The sequence below is a fragment of the Aphanomyces astaci genome (genome assembly GCF_000520075.1).
Source record: "Aphanomyces astaci strain APO3 unplaced genomic scaffold supercont1.70, whole genome shotgun sequence".
Classification (NCBI taxonomy): domain Eukaryota; phylum Oomycota; class Saprolegniomycetes; order Saprolegniales; family Verrucalvaceae; genus Aphanomyces; species Aphanomyces astaci.
Genome location: NW_009798333.1, coordinates 67,807 through 83,146, shown reverse-complemented (window position 1 = coordinate 83,146; position 15,340 = coordinate 67,807). Strand labels below are relative to the sequence as shown.

The 15,340-nt window shown below is 44.9% G+C and overlaps 4 protein-coding genes across 4 annotated transcripts; 1 reads left to right on the top strand and 3 right to left on the bottom strand.

Annotated features, from left to right (window-relative positions):
• Positions 1–164: 164 nt before the first annotated feature.
• On the top strand, positions 165–550 carry H257_15435 (hypothetical protein; the record flags this gene model as incomplete). Its single annotated transcript, XM_009843548.1, has 2 exons — positions 165–218; positions 269–550. The coding sequence occupies 2 exons, from the start codon at positions 165–167 to the stop codon at positions 548–550; spliced, it is 336 nt and encodes a 111-aa protein (XP_009841850.1).
• Positions 551–1,358: 808 nt separating this feature from the next.
• On the bottom strand, positions 1,359–1,715 carry H257_15434 (hypothetical protein; the record flags this gene model as incomplete). Its single annotated transcript, XM_009843547.1, has 2 exons — positions 1,359–1,613; positions 1,668–1,715. 2 exons carry the CDS (start codon positions 1,713–1,715, stop codon positions 1,359–1,361), a joined length of 303 nt encoding a protein of 100 aa, XP_009841849.1.
• Positions 1,716–10,867: 9,152 nt separating this feature from the next.
• H257_15433 (hypothetical protein) lies at positions 10,868–11,726 on the bottom strand (the record flags this gene model as incomplete). Its single annotated transcript, XM_009843546.1, has 2 exons — positions 10,868–11,153; positions 11,659–11,726. 2 exons carry the CDS (start codon positions 11,724–11,726, stop codon positions 10,868–10,870), a joined length of 354 nt encoding a protein of 117 aa, XP_009841848.1.
• A 1,386-nt stretch (positions 11,727–13,112) lies between these two features.
• On the bottom strand, positions 13,113–13,590 carry H257_15432 (hypothetical protein; the record flags this gene model as incomplete). The annotated part of the gene is made up of 2 exons (XM_009843545.1): positions 13,113–13,368; positions 13,442–13,590. 2 exons carry the CDS (start codon positions 13,588–13,590, stop codon positions 13,113–13,115), a joined length of 405 nt encoding a protein of 134 aa, XP_009841847.1.
• Between the last annotated feature and the right edge of the window lie 1,750 nt (positions 13,591–15,340).

Below are 15,340 nucleotides of genomic sequence, written 5' to 3'. Positions count from 1 at the left end.
AATTCAGTGCACATTAATTCTAGTAGTACTATCAGTCCATAGTAGTACTATATCTTTGAACTTACCGGTACTGTACAGTTACTCAGAGCCCCAAAACTCAATTAACCATGTGTGTGACTGACCATACGGGTACCTGATGACACGCCAGTATCGTAAACAAACACATGATATTACTCCCTTGGGATCATCCCCAACGAATACTGGTGCTGGAAGCCCATGTGTTTTCTATGTGGTTTTCGTGAAAGTTTGTGTGTATTTCGTTATTTAGTGTGTGATAAAAACGGGGTCTCCCGCGCTTCTGACGTTGAAGTTCGGTTCGGTGCTGCGTCCCGAGGCCAATTCAATTGCACTCGACGACCACATCTTCGTCGACGATGCCAACTACAGCTCCGTGTTGGCCACTGCCGTGGGGGTATCCATGCCGCCACTGTACGTGTCGCAAATCAAGCTCGCAGACGCTACCAAGTTGGCGGCGGTGGTCCGGGGCCTCCGACACGTGGATGCGTGCCTGGCGCCGTGGATCGCTACGCAGTATGTTGATGGAAACTGAATCATCTGAATACCGCAAGTTGAACCCTGGATGACGTTGTTCATCACAGAGAGCATTGCACACTTACATCATTGCACTAAAGACGAAGATGTAGCGACCATCAAGGGCATTGGTGCTAGGTTACCTTCAAGTGCGTAGGAAGAAGAGAGCAACAGGATGTATGCGTTGAAGTAGTTCATTAGCTAAGCACTCCATAATCACTTTCCGATTTACCATCTTGTTCGCAAGTCGCTCTTACACAAACAGCCATCGCCCCCAAGTCGCAAGCAAGTCGCACAGTTCGAATTGACCAATGGCGTTACGGTGCACCTATCATCAAAAACGTTTTGACACAGAAACATTAAAATGAAATATTATATTGTACAGTTGAATAAGGTAACGGACTCCTGAATCGACGAGAATTAAGTTGTATTTACAAAGGGACTGAGTCATAGAGGAAAATCGCGAACTTCCATCACGTCACTGCGTTTACGTTACACACTTGCATGCCAACTGATATTCATACCGATCAATCATACTTACATTAGTATAAATCAATAAAAATATACGGATTGGGTCAATGGTCTCCAGCCATAGAGTCTCTATACTCCCCCCCAATTTCCCCCTTTAGAACAGATGACAGGCAGCCGCGCAATGCTCACTGACAAGATTTCGGTGTGTCCGTATATCATTTTCGTCAAAATAAGGGTACCAGTCATTGCAATTGACCCCGAGCTCAATCCCCGCAGAGGTACAAAAAATTACATACAAATTTCAAGTAAAAAACAAAAAAATCTTGACAACCATTCAGATTGTACGGCATACATTGTTAAATCTGAATCTCCTCTGGTAAGGCCTTGACAAAGCTTGCACGCACTTCGTCTTCTGAAATCATGTCCCATGCCCGGATTGCACGATCGATCATAGCAATCCGCTTTCTCTCTGCGGTTGTCGCAGTGATCGGTGTCAAAACCCACAATTCACGCAGATGGGGATCGGGGATGACTGCCTTCGCACCGCTGTTCCCAGTGTTGCGCTTGCGCGCCTTGGAGCGGGACTGCTGGAGCATGGTCTGCTGCTGAACCTAACGTCGCACGGTGCGTTCGCCGTATCCGAGGACATTGGCTGCATGGCTCACAATCGTATCAATGGCTATGGCCACGGCGTGCAACTTCTGTGCGATCATAGGTCTCGTACGGTGAACAACACCTTTCGGCTGCATATGCACACCATCCGAAGCCATTTGGGAAGGCAATTGGTTTGTGGAGGTTGATGGCCATCAATTTATTTGAAATTGCCGCCAAATGTTTTCAGTCAATGAAATCGTATTCTTAGAAACGCTGGATTTTGATTGGTTATCCGGTGAGTTAATTTGGCGCGGTTTTATTCAACGTCGTTCCATGTAGCATGACCACAAATCCACCTTGAAATCGCATTTATTTTCACAGCGTTCTCTATACAGCCGTGACTAAAATCGGTAGCCGTCGGGTCGTTCGAAGCGACTTGACGACTTCCACATGGTCACGTGGCATAGCTCCCTTAGTGCACCTTTCGCTCCGGTGTGAATGTTTTCTTTTGACGTGCACTCGTCTGGTTGGTGTTCATTCAACAACTTGGCCACGTCAATGCAGCCAAGCATTCGCGCAGGCCTCGTTGGATGAGGATAAAATATTGTCACATAAGAATTGCTGAATCACACATAGTTTTTGCTGAAGGACACATGAGATTTGCTGAATTGAATATAGAGTATGTTACACAGCGAGATCCACTTCGGCAGGCAGCGAGCGCTCTATGAGAATTTCTGGACACATGTCACTGGCTATGAGCAATGACTCACATTTCAATGTGATTGGCTAATGTATACTACTCTGTTCCATATCCTGTTACATATTATTTACAGCATTTCACAGTGTCTTACTTTTTAACTTATTTTTTGTACTTATTATACAACTGTAATTTTCACACATACTTGTAGTTTATATACCCAAATAAAAAATATAAGTATAATAAAATAGGTCCTACATGTTAACACATTCAAGCCATGCCAACACTGTGGCGACCTTAATATAGATCAAGTTGAACTCTGGTGACATGAGAAGATATTGTAAGCCATTGTGAAAATCGCCAACAAATAGCCGCGATGATACTGATGATTGGATAGAATTTCGATTATTTGGGCAGAAAATGGACATCAAACTCAGTTTTTCACAACTGCCTGGGCAGTACGACGAGGTGTAGTCGCACGCTGCGGTAGCGCGGGCGTCCAGTTGGTGTACTTGAGATGCCTATGTGTACATTCGGTGTACGTGTGTGCTGGGGATGCGGAGAGACTCGTATACGAGGCCTACGCGCTCAGGTATTAGTGCTGCAAGATTAGTTCGTCCAGTGACTCAGCTCACGAAACTGCGTCATAATAGGGTGACTATTATCGATTTTTTGTGAGGAAAATTCCACTTTTTGTCTTTGACAACTGTTAGTTCATTTCGCGGACATTCCGTTCGGGGCGAATTAAGATCAGCCCGTGGAAATTTTGAGTAAAACATACAATAATGATTGGCATTAATGTGCATGTTTCGCTGTTAGAATGTGATACACCAAAGCCAGGTAACGTTAGTGTAAGTCGGAACGAGGGAAACTCGGCACTTGGTAGCGTATGAACGTGGCGAAACGCGGTCATGGATGCAACGATGATATTGGACATGTTGAGTTTTCTTAACATCGACGATTAGTATACTTTTGGAGTAGCAAATTGTAAAAAACTACCCAACAGTTACTGAATAGGTTACGTTAAGTTACATGTTTTTTTCTGTGGTACAACCAACGTTCCCAAATGAACTTCATAGTATTGCAATATTATACTTCCGAAGTAGCAAATGATAACATACTACCTGGTCGTTTCACACTTGGTCATTCTGTCGACATGGAGGATGATGTCGTTACTCACAATATTGTGTTTGGCGATGGCCATGAATGCGTCCAGGTCAAGATATGTAGCTCACTTACTTCTGGCAGACATATCCTCCGCTCACATACTACACTACAGCACTGCCCCTGGCCAGTTGAACGAGCCATAATACGCCACAGATTCACTCTGCAGCCTGAGTTACGGACATAATTGTTGTGGTCCCCTGGACCCATCCATTTCGAGCACTTCCGGGGCATACATACACTTCACATATATATTACATTACATAACTTGATCAGGTCAGTTGATCGAGCCATTTTGCTGCCACAGAATCACTCTACAACCTGAGTTATGGACATGGATGTTGTGGGGAAAAGCATATTTGCACGTGGTTTTTGGTATATTTACACGTGCAGTTACAAAAATGGTGTGCATACATGTGGTAATGGTGTGCATACACGTAGATAAGTATTTGCGTGTGGTGGAGCATTCACACGTGGATATATTGATCACAAATAATCTGAGCCGTTCGGTAGGAAATGTTCAGTTCGCCATCTCCACAGTATGTCTTCTCCACGCACGTCGCGATCACTGCAAACACAAACTACTATAGCTCGACCATTCCTTGGCTAAAACCACTCATTCTTGGACTGGTGTCACCGCTGAAGGATGTCCTCAGCGGTGGTACCATTCCCACATAGATAGCGACAGACCGACTTGCCTACGTTCGTTCCGAACATCTCTTTTTTGCCCACCTCGCTGACGAATTTGCTGCTATAATGAGACTCGTGAACCGACTTGCAATGATGTAGAACTATATGTCAAATTTCTAACGATACATTGCCATCGATATCGACACCACCAACGAAAGCATCGTGCACTGCTTGGGCAGCACCTCGCTTTGTCAATACAACTTGTTTGGTGTGATCGCCTGTCACAAATTCTGCCGTCGGGAAAGGTACGACAAGGTTGTACCCACGGTAGTTTGAAGTGTTCACTTGCTTTTAGGCTCATCTGATTCTAGTATCTTGAAGTTTCTGAAACACTTGATCCTACGATTGTAAATGGCCTGCCTTCAATCCGAGCCAAAAGCGTGTCGACCCGAAACTCTTGTAGTCGCATGTCAACGGTGAGGATGTGGTTTTTTTGTCGTACGGACAGACTTCTTTCGCACGCGAAGTCGTGACACAACCAATGCGGCGATGAACAAGGTGGCGACTCATTTGTTTTGATACTCTAACGTCTGAATAGGCCGAAATCGAGCTGGTAGTAGCGAAACTACCAACTTGGAATATGCATTTTATGTACCAGTGATTGCTCCGATGTATTTTGCATTGGGATTACCTCTTCCCGACTTAGAACCACTTTTACAGACGCAAGCAGAACGTGGTGAAGTGCTCAAGGCGAAGGTTCAAGGATCATCGAACGCGGTGCGCCCTTCATTGGTAGCGACATCCACATTAGTGTCTGAAGTAGCCAAAGCAACGACAACGGAATTCAATGTGACCCAAGGTCCTACCGCGCCAAAGAAAAGAGTGTCCAAGCACAAAGCCGCTGCTGCACCTGCATCCATCACTCCTGCGGCGAAGAAGCCAACCGATCCACGGCATGAAGTGCATATATAGCCTTACAGAATATAAAGTGCTCACCATTGTTAATGCACATAGTAGTGTGTGTTTGGAGGTATTCGGCACGGACGTAGTCTGTCTCTGTGTATGTGCGACTGATACCACCGATGAGAGCATCGCTCAGCGGTGACACCAGTCCAAGAATGAGTGGTTTTGGACATGGAATGACCGAGGTATAATAGTTTGTCTGCGTCGAGGCATCCCTCAGCGGTGGCACTAGTCCATGAATACGGATAGGTCGAGGTAGAGTAATCCAACATGCATCTACATATGACCGCATGGCCAAAATCATGTGAGCTTCACGCTTACTGCGTAGTAACTTGGATTATTCAAGTATAGGATCTTGACAACGCCGTTCTCAAAACTTCGTTTCTTGACCACCCGCGCGCCCGGACCCAAATGACCCGCCGTATCCAGATTGTATTTGATACCCGTATCGAGGATTTGGTGCACGTCCAAAAGGGAGCATTATTCGACTTGTAAGCTAGCATGATCGAGTCGAGGTCTTGCAGAGTTAGTAGCAGGGCCGTCACTTCGCGATCTTCCTCCACATTGAGTCGTAGCACGTCGATTGTGTCGTCAGCAATAGCCAATAGAAATGGCTTAAGCTCAATATACCGTTTCAACATGTTGAACGTCAAACTCCAGCGTGTTGCACTTAATGTAATCGCACGACGCAGACGAGCGCCCGGCAGGGTAAAACGAAGCGTGGTCATAAGAGCGTTGACTTTGTCAATAACAGTCGCGTGGTTGGTGAGCATGTCGGACACAAAGAGGTTGAGCCGGTGGCTGGCGCATCCAATAAAAGGCACGACTTGCCGGGGTTTATCTCCGATAAGTGCGATGGCATTGCTCCAGGACTTCCCATACAAATCCAGGACAAACTCAGTAAACTCCACGTGGGCAGCCGCACTTAGAGATTCCTCCTCGTTTATTGGTGCAAAAGACAGTAGTACTCGAGAGTAGCCAATTACATCGCTGGACGGGTAGGACGCAAACAGAGCAAGAAAATGGGTTGAGCCACACGACCAACCATCGAACACAAGGGCGAACTTCTCAGGTAGAAGAAGAGCCACCTTTTTCTCGACGTGAGCACTAAGTCCGTGCATGTATGTACTTCATGAACGAAGTACGAGATATTGACTGTGAGTCCAAGTTGGCGAAGCGGCGGACGGTTGGATTTGACACAAACAAAAACGGTAGCAAACACAACGCAATCCAATTCGGCCAACCAAGCGCTGTACGCACGTGTCGTAGGACCATGATCTCAGAGAGAGCGGAGGCGTTGGGGGGTTGGTGACATCAAACGCAACATACCCGGGGTGGTCGGCGGTGATATGCGAGATATGCGAAACGAGGTTGGTGTGCCCACTCCCTTTCTGCGAACATCGTGCACCACGCCGACATGTCCAGTTCGTACCGGCAAGAGCATTCCGAGTAAAGAAAGGCTCGGCGAGCTGGCGGCCGCGTAGTATGTTGCTGTTGGCAATGTTCATCAAAAAGATATATGAGGATAATACGTTTTCACTTTTTTGTTCGTGACTGATAACCATCCATATCTATAAGTGGTTTTGAACTCAAGTGTCGTAGTAACCACAAATTATTTCTGTCACAACCAATACTTTTTTATCACATTAAGTTCGAATAACCTATTTCTGATTGTTATAGAAATAAGTTATTCATTTTCTCCACCGTCACAATAGAAAGAATGCACTTTTTTCTACGAAAAATGAATATATTCATGAGAAAATATTTTATGGTCACCACTGGCAACGAGACAACGATGACAAATGAAGATCGTGAAAGCGTGGTCAAGCTGCAGAACGTTGAAGAAACCGAATTCATCGCGACGTACGTTTCGGTTCCTGTGATGTATCGGCCGAGCGGGCGTTCAAGAAAAGCAAGATGGCACGCGTGAATATAGCGAGCAGCTCATAGATTGCCGGTTCTTGCGTCCAATATATGTAAGCGCTTTTTTTCGCTGCCCGAGTTGGCCATCGGAGACCGGTGCTGCAGCATGACTCTGAAGAATTTCGAGGAGCAAGTATTTTTGCATGCCAATATCAACCTTGGACGATTGAAGACGTTCAAGAAATGATGCTCTCCGTTGAGTACGCACCTTAATCCCGCTTGATAATACTTGAATAATTCAAGTAAATTATTCATGTGGGCGGGGGAATGAATAATTCATTGCATACAGAGAGCGAATAAGTACAATGCGCGACATCACATTAAAGCCTCCCCATTTTAGATTGATGTATGTTCTCCTGCATAGAAATGCTTTGTACTGTGACAATGTATGTGAATTTAGAATTAATTGCGCTGGTATTGCGACAAATTGCAGTAACGTGGAGCACCAGTCATCAGCATCGCTTTATGCTTACTTTGTTCGTCGATTTCTCGTTGACTACAACACATATTGAGGTGATACAAATATCAAAATAACCGCAAGATTCAGCTCATGAATTGAGGTTCAAAGGATATCAATTTCAATAGTAAACACGTGCAGTAAGGATTTTCAAAAGTAGCGTTTTTTGTAGGGCACCAGTCATCGGCACACGTTTTAGACTTGTGTAATGTATTGAATCCTCCACGCTCTAGTTCGCGGGATGCTGTCATCATATTAGCTATCAAAGGAATATGTGTTTAGAATGGGTATTAACTGCTACAGTAACGATTTCTGTATGATCAACACAAAATTGACTGGTCCAACCTCTAATTTATAAGGGGTACTAATTCTTGAAGAACTACATTTTGACCAATAAGAGGTATTCGGGTATTTCTATTGGCTTAGAACAGTGCCGATGACTGATGTCTTTGCCGATGACTGGTGCCCTACGTTATAAACGAATTCGAGAGACTGAACATTGGCATTTCTGTATTATATAGCTGCGACAAAACAATAAGGCCACTACAGAAATACTACGACAAATGTTGATAAACATCAAATTGAACTATATTCTACCAAATGTGACAATTCTTGTTGGCCAGAGTAGTACGTAGTACTAGTATAGTACTAGTAGTATTCTGTTGTCAGAAATATATTGTATTAGGCCACTAAACCAATGACTGAATTTTTGTCCAGTACTTTTCCATTCTACTATTTCGAGATCTACAATTCAAAAGCACAATGTGATTGGGCAGTGAACAAGCGTCTGGTGAAGTAGAATGCCATTGCCGTCTCAAGAGGTTGTGGTCTATTGCCAGCGACAAGTATGCATGGAAGCGGGAGATTTATAATATGTTCTTTCAGGCCTGTGTAGCATTGACTAACGTTCATATTAAATTTTTACCATTGCGAGAGGACGATGAACATGACCATAATAGGTATGTAAATCGTCTTCTTGTAATTGGGGAGCGGGCCAAGGGCAATCGTACTATTCCAACCACGAAGTCTCAAGATAGGCGTAAACAGCGTTTGTCCCTTCTGCCACCTCCCGAGGACTTTGGTCATTACGGTAACGACAATCCCGATGGCAGTGGGATTTTTGATTAGAGTGTACAGCTGTAATATGCAATAATATTGTTGCTGGTGTTTGACACGTTAACTTCCAAAAATACACTATACTGTACCATCGAAATCGGCGTTTACCTTCGTTGTTTACTCGTTGACTTCCAAAATCAGTCAATCTCCGCTCTGTGACGAATGTATTCGGATTTTGATATAGTGGGTCGTGGAAAGTGGAATATAGTTCTTGAAGTTCTCGGTCATTGGTCAAATGGTCTATTGATGTATTCGGAGTTTGGTATTTTCGGGGTGTTTAATTCTAATCTCCGAGTACTGACAGTGATGAAAGGAACGTCGCATCCGTGACCACATGTGACCTAGTGGTCATCTCATGGTGCTTCTTCGCCATCCATTTAACCAGTTAAGACCGTATTCATCTTCGTGGGAGATGAATTATATTCCCGCAGCGCAGAATGGGCTCCGCACTCGCTGGGGCAAAACCTGATGTGTATGCAACTGACAAGAGCTACGTTAACTTAGATACCCGCAGTTACTTGCATCTCATCCTTGTACAAGTCGATAACAAGCTACTTGTATCTCATTCTTGCATAACTCAATGTGTTCGTCAAAATCCCCTACGAAGTCGCTGCAACTCGCATCCACGATATTCTTGTGACTTTTCTGGATTCGGTGGATTCTAAAATGCAGACTTCCAATCGTGCCCGGTGCAACTTGACATAAGCCGTATTCAAAAACCTAGATTATCATAATCCGGATTCTGGGGTCAGAATTATTTTTTGCTCCGAACACGGTATAAATGATGCAACACAGCACAATAATGCCACTGAAGATAATCCATCACAATTGAACTGTTTTTACCTGAACAACTCACAAATCGTTCTAGTATCTCAGGTAGCATGCATCGACTCGAATCCTATATAAAACTCAACCTATAGAATGGGAAAAGAAGCAAGACTAACGCCTGAGAGCGAGGCTCAGCCTTGGCCTTTGAGCGGCTTGGTTTGTCTAACCCAAATATCACACGCGAGATTGGAAGGTCAAAAGACGTTGTTCGAACATTCCTCAAGGGCCCCGAGAATAAGGAAGCAAGTTCAAGGCGCCAGGAAGGAAGAAAATTATGGGTAGCGAATGTCGTCTCCTGCTGTGCCAAGCTTCTGTCACTGGATCTTCAGCCAGCAAGCTGCAGTGGTACCTCAAACTTGATACTTGTACCTAAACATATATTTCGGTGTCAAAGTACTGATACGAGGTACTACAGTATTACACTGTACAAGGGTATCAGAAGAGGAGAAGACTAACACACACACCGCTCTGTTGAATAAACATATAGGATAGCGGGTAGCCTTGCACACAAAAGTTGATCAACATCGCGAACAACTCCATCTTGCTTGAGTTGGGTGCTGTCAATGCAGATTTCCTTGATGAAGTGGAGATCGTCTACCCCGAACTTGTACTTAAACGCTTCCAAAACACAGTCCAGGACGATTTAAAAGCATTTTACAGGGTTTAGCACTGCCGCAGTGTGTAAACGAATCTCGACACTCGAGACGTTCTCGAAGTTGGCGCAAAACGTCAGCGCGGAGGAATACGGATCTTTTTCACTCTTGAAGGTGTCGTGTAAGCTCTATGCCAGCGATAAAGACACTATATATTTCAACGGAATTCATTATGTAAACCTTTATGGGCAACTTGATGATACGATGGAAGTTGTTCTTGTGATTGTAGAGCTCCCTTGCGCACAAGGGACGAGATGTGGGACGGTGTGTGTGTTTTTGAGAAGCTCTTGATGTACATCGTAATCTAAATCAGTGCGAATCAAAGTCAAATAAAGCTTCTGTACAAGTGTTTCGATGATAAAGTACATGTACACCAATAGCAATACACGGTATAATGCAACCACGCTTCTTGAATAGCCAAAATGAGCTCTGTTTTTGCGTAGACATGACATGTAAGTACAGTTTAATGCCCCACAAGGTGTCAATAGGGTTGAGGTCTGGGGAGAGTACAAGGTGATCAAACAAAACGATATTTTCATCATCCACAAAATGGCGCCGCGTTTTGGAGCGATGAATAGTCGCCCCGTCTTGCATAAATACAAAGCTGTCGCCGTAGTGCTCATGCCCAAATGGAAACAAATACTTTCCAAGCGTGTCGATATATGCGTCCGAGACTTGGCGACCATCCAGAACAGCCAGTCGCGACTTCCCAGCACCGGAAAAGGCACCCCAAATCATGACACCGCCACCGCCTATCGCTCGCGTCATGAACGCGTCAGGTTCCTTTCGCAAATCGTGCCAATAGGATTCAAGTCCATCTGGTCCATCGAGATTGAACTTTTATTCGTCGGACCAAATAATTTCGTTCCAATTGGGAGGATTCGCGATGTTGAGTTTCGCGTATTCCAGACTAGCCACCTTGTACGCCTTGCTGAGGTTGGGGCTGTGCTGTCGCTTCATGAACTTGCAGTGGCTGCACTCCTTGAGGCGTCGTTGGTACGTGTTATGAAACCGATGTACATACAGCAATGGTTGTCGAAGGTGTCGGCTGCGACTAAACTGAAGCCATCGTGGGTTCACATTGACAAGGACGTGGCAGAGATTGATGCGATCCAAGCGACCTGGCCTAACGCGAACATCCAGTTGTGCTTGTGGCATCTGGACCGTGCGATTGTTAAGCGGTTTTCAGAGCAATCGACCTTTCCGAACTGGTCCAATTCACCTGCGACAGCACAATCACCAACTTGGATTGCTACCATGACACGTTTCCGAATCGATCAGAGGTACCGACACCTTTCGAGGTCGCGAGGAGCATTCAGCGAACATTCGAAACATGATGAAGAAACACTTCAAGTGACATCCCCTTACGTGGCCACAGGTACATTTGTACTTGAATTGTGTAATTGTACTTAAACAGATGTAGAAACCCCGAAACCCGGAGACTGTAAACTGTAAACTGATGTACCCGAACATGCTGATGGATACATATGTTCGATACGATAGAAACGAAATATGTTCCTTGAGGAGCGCGCGGCGCACATCTACTGTTGCGCAGTGAGAGAAGCATCCGAGTACAGCGTGAACCACAGCTCGCCACCTATTCGTGTACTTACACAATAATTAGTACGCACCGGGTGGGTGGAAATTGTGGGGCGCAGTCATCCAAAGCTGCGTCATTGTCCTGCTTCCGAACATCCATGATCGCCGAAGCACATTTTCATGCACTGAAGGACTTTTATTGGATAATACTAGCTTAACGCCGTCGTTTTCTTATAATACACGTGTAGGCACATGGGAACGCGCACCTTGACCTCTTCTGCTACAAGCTAGCTACCGACGTGCAAGATCATTTTGTTGCAAAGTTTGGAAGGGCAACGACATCACGTGGTTTGTGCATACGGTAAAAATATCTTCACGTTAATACATATACGTTTGTTTCTATACTCAGGATACTGTCCAAGTCCTTCGTGGGAAATCAACTTTAACCACTCAGGCAATACAGTCCAACTGAAACCCGAGTACGAAACGAACCTCGCGACATGGACCTGCTGGTGCGCTGACAACTCACATAACGAATTCATGACATGTAAGAACTTGCTTGCGCTCTACAATCTGTTGAGCAAACCCCCTTCTAGTCGACACGAGGTACAGCATACTTGACAACATATATTAGCATGCATTTACCTGTTCTCCAGTACTGATGTATAATACTTGTACTGATGTACAGCAAATCATGTACATGTGTCTATCTTCTGCTACGTATGTTCATTTGCTCATGTTTCGCTACGTATGTATAGGCATTTGCGCCATACTGGAAGGTTCGCCTGTACATCCCGCCGTTTTATGTCTTTCCACCATCGTGTAATGACATACATGATCGCATTGGAACTCGGGAAACAAGCCACCCTCCCTACCCACGACGGCCAACGAGAAACGTCCTGAGTGTGTTTATGCCCTCGATGTTGACATGCTGCAGGATCTGGACGCAATGGCACAGCGAGTTCAAGACACGTCACTTGCTCGTGGAATAGAGATGGCTGCAATGCAAGCTCGTTTGGTCAAAATGACATCAAACGAAAGGCAGTTCAATGTGTGCGTGCGACTGCTTCGACCAGTCCAGCTGTATATGGAAAACAGCAAGGAATGCGAAAGTCGAGGAAAGGGGAAAGTCACAAACACAAAAGACAACCCATTAACAAGATATTACGACTAGTACATGATTGAGCCCTTGTTAATGTTACATTTATTCAAATACACGCAATGAATGATTACCGTTCGTACTAAGTACTACTTCGTACGTAGTTAGAATTACACTTCGCGTAAAAATCTAGGCGATTTCGATTTTTCTCCAAGTATTTTGTTGTAGCTACTCCAGCTACAGTGTAAAGCTATCTTCAAGTCTTCTAGTGTAATTAATCGTACATACAGTTACACGTGTACAACTACTGTGTATTCATGACTCAATTGTACGATAATCGAATATCGATACATGTGTATATCTGTATCCATATTTTTGTAAACATATTAAATATTGATACAATGTGTTCAGGAAACTATCCATGCTATTTCAATCAAAGGCCTATGCTCAATGACGTTGACCTCGAGCAGGCGCCACTACCTCGTCGTCATCAGGCACACTGAAAGCGCGAACGTCATCGGCGTTTAATCCAAGTGCCAATGACAGGGCATCACAAATGGACATAAGCATGCGCGCCAGGCCGTCTTCACATTGCTTCTTGGGCTTGGAATGCAAATAAGCGAGGATTTCGTTGCAGCTTTCGACGGTGCGACCGTCGTAAGCCGGGAAAGGATCTAGGGCGCCTTCGTGGAGGTCCTCTTCACTATTTCGGACATGCTGATTCGGCTGCCGCATTTGCTGTTGGGAATTGGTGCGGCTCGTCGGGACCCGAAGACTTCTTCGTGAAGTGGCGGCGTGTAAGCGGCCCCCAAGAAAGGTCCTTGTGCTGGGAGTCAAAATGACTCTTGATGAACGTAGCCTCCATGGTCCGCTTGTTCTTGCGCGCAGGGACGCAGCAAAAAAAGCAAGGTCGTTGGGGTGCCATGGAAATTTCGATATCGATATTAACTGTACTTTGTATATTTACAGTTAACTGTCAAGTACTTTGTATATTTGAAGTTCAGATAATTAATTCATACGAAAAGCCACATAATAGTATTTCAACTTTTATTCTTTTTGTCAGTGACATAAAGGATCAATACTAAGGTATAGTGAGCACAAATCAAACAAAATAGTTGTACTCTTAACCACATATTCATTCACATGTCCGCTACAATGAATGTGATATTTAGCCAATGAAAAATCACCAAAAGCTATCTAATGAGAGTGCACACATCCACCGTTGAACTGTAGTTCTGGGGCGTAAAATACTACTACGTAGTAGCAACTAATACTGAGATTTTGTAATCAATGGTGTGCTATCCATAATCTGATTGGTTCGATTAGTTTCGATTCTTTGACGAATCGAATGCTTCAAACTAGAAATACAGAGCTTGCATTGGCTGAATTTTAGAATACAATTGTATGGTGGCTGTTAATGTGATGTCGCGCACTGTATGACGCGCAAGTCATGACAGCAAATATGTACAGTACAGTCCGACCAGAAATTATAGACGCACCTGAATTTTTCGAGTTCGACAATTCATTGTCACATTCAGCTGCATGATCCCCTACTCTCAGAGGACCATAAGAGAGTATCCCTCAAGCGGAATGCTTCAACAGATCCATGGAAATCATAGAATCGCAGTTTTTCAAATTTTGGGCTGACCACTAATTATAGACGCACTGTCAAATGTTGGATTATTTATCGATGCAGTTACCGCGACGCAGAACAACTTGAGCCATGCGAGTTGGCATACCTTCGATCAACCCTTGCTAATAGCTCTGCTCGATTTCGTTCCATGAACGAACGATTTGCGCCTTCAAACTCTCCTTTGTTTCGAACTGCCGCCCGTTTGCATACACCTTTCTAGCAAGAAGGCCCCAAACGTTCTCGATTGGGTTCAAATCAGGACTCTTCGAAGGCCACTGCATAGTACGCCATGACAGGGCATCGAGCCAATCCATTGACACTTTGGAAGTGTGAATACTGGCGTTATCTTGTTGAAAGATCGCATCGCCACCATCTGTCGCGCGGGCAATCTCGCGCAACGAAGGAATCATGTAGCCACGGAGTGTGTTCTTGTACTTTGCAGAGTCATGGCGACCCTCCAGGAAGGCCAAGTCGGACTTGTTGTAGAAGCTGATGTAGCGACGTCACTCCAGTGGCGTCGTAGGGTTATCGACCAATCAGAACAGACGTCACTGTTGACGTCGGTTTACGACCAAGCTCGATTGGCGTGCGGCGTGCTCAGCCATGGACACCAGAAGTTCCTTCTGCAGAGCGCACGTATGTATAGCATTAGATATAGTATAGTCAGAGTAGTCATGCATGTAGATGTAGATAACGCCAATCAATCAGTTTTACAATTTCCTCTGCGTTATCAACTCCCTACAGTTGGTAGCACTCACGGTTGACAACAAGGACTTACTTCCAGGGGCATAGCTCGTAGGTTGTAAGGTTACTCTATCTAGCTCAGGCGAAGGTTCAGTTGCGACCTTTCACGGCGGCTAGTGTTGAGTTAGTGATCGCTCAGGTGTTCTTTTATTACGACGGCACTCTCCTTAGTATCCGGCATCAGGGTCGGTAGAGGTTGAGTCGACAGTTAATAAAGACATTTGTTGCGTGTGAAGTTTATTGTCACCGGACCCCCATTTTATGGGCAAGAACAAGGCGGCGGCGGAGAAGAAGCTCA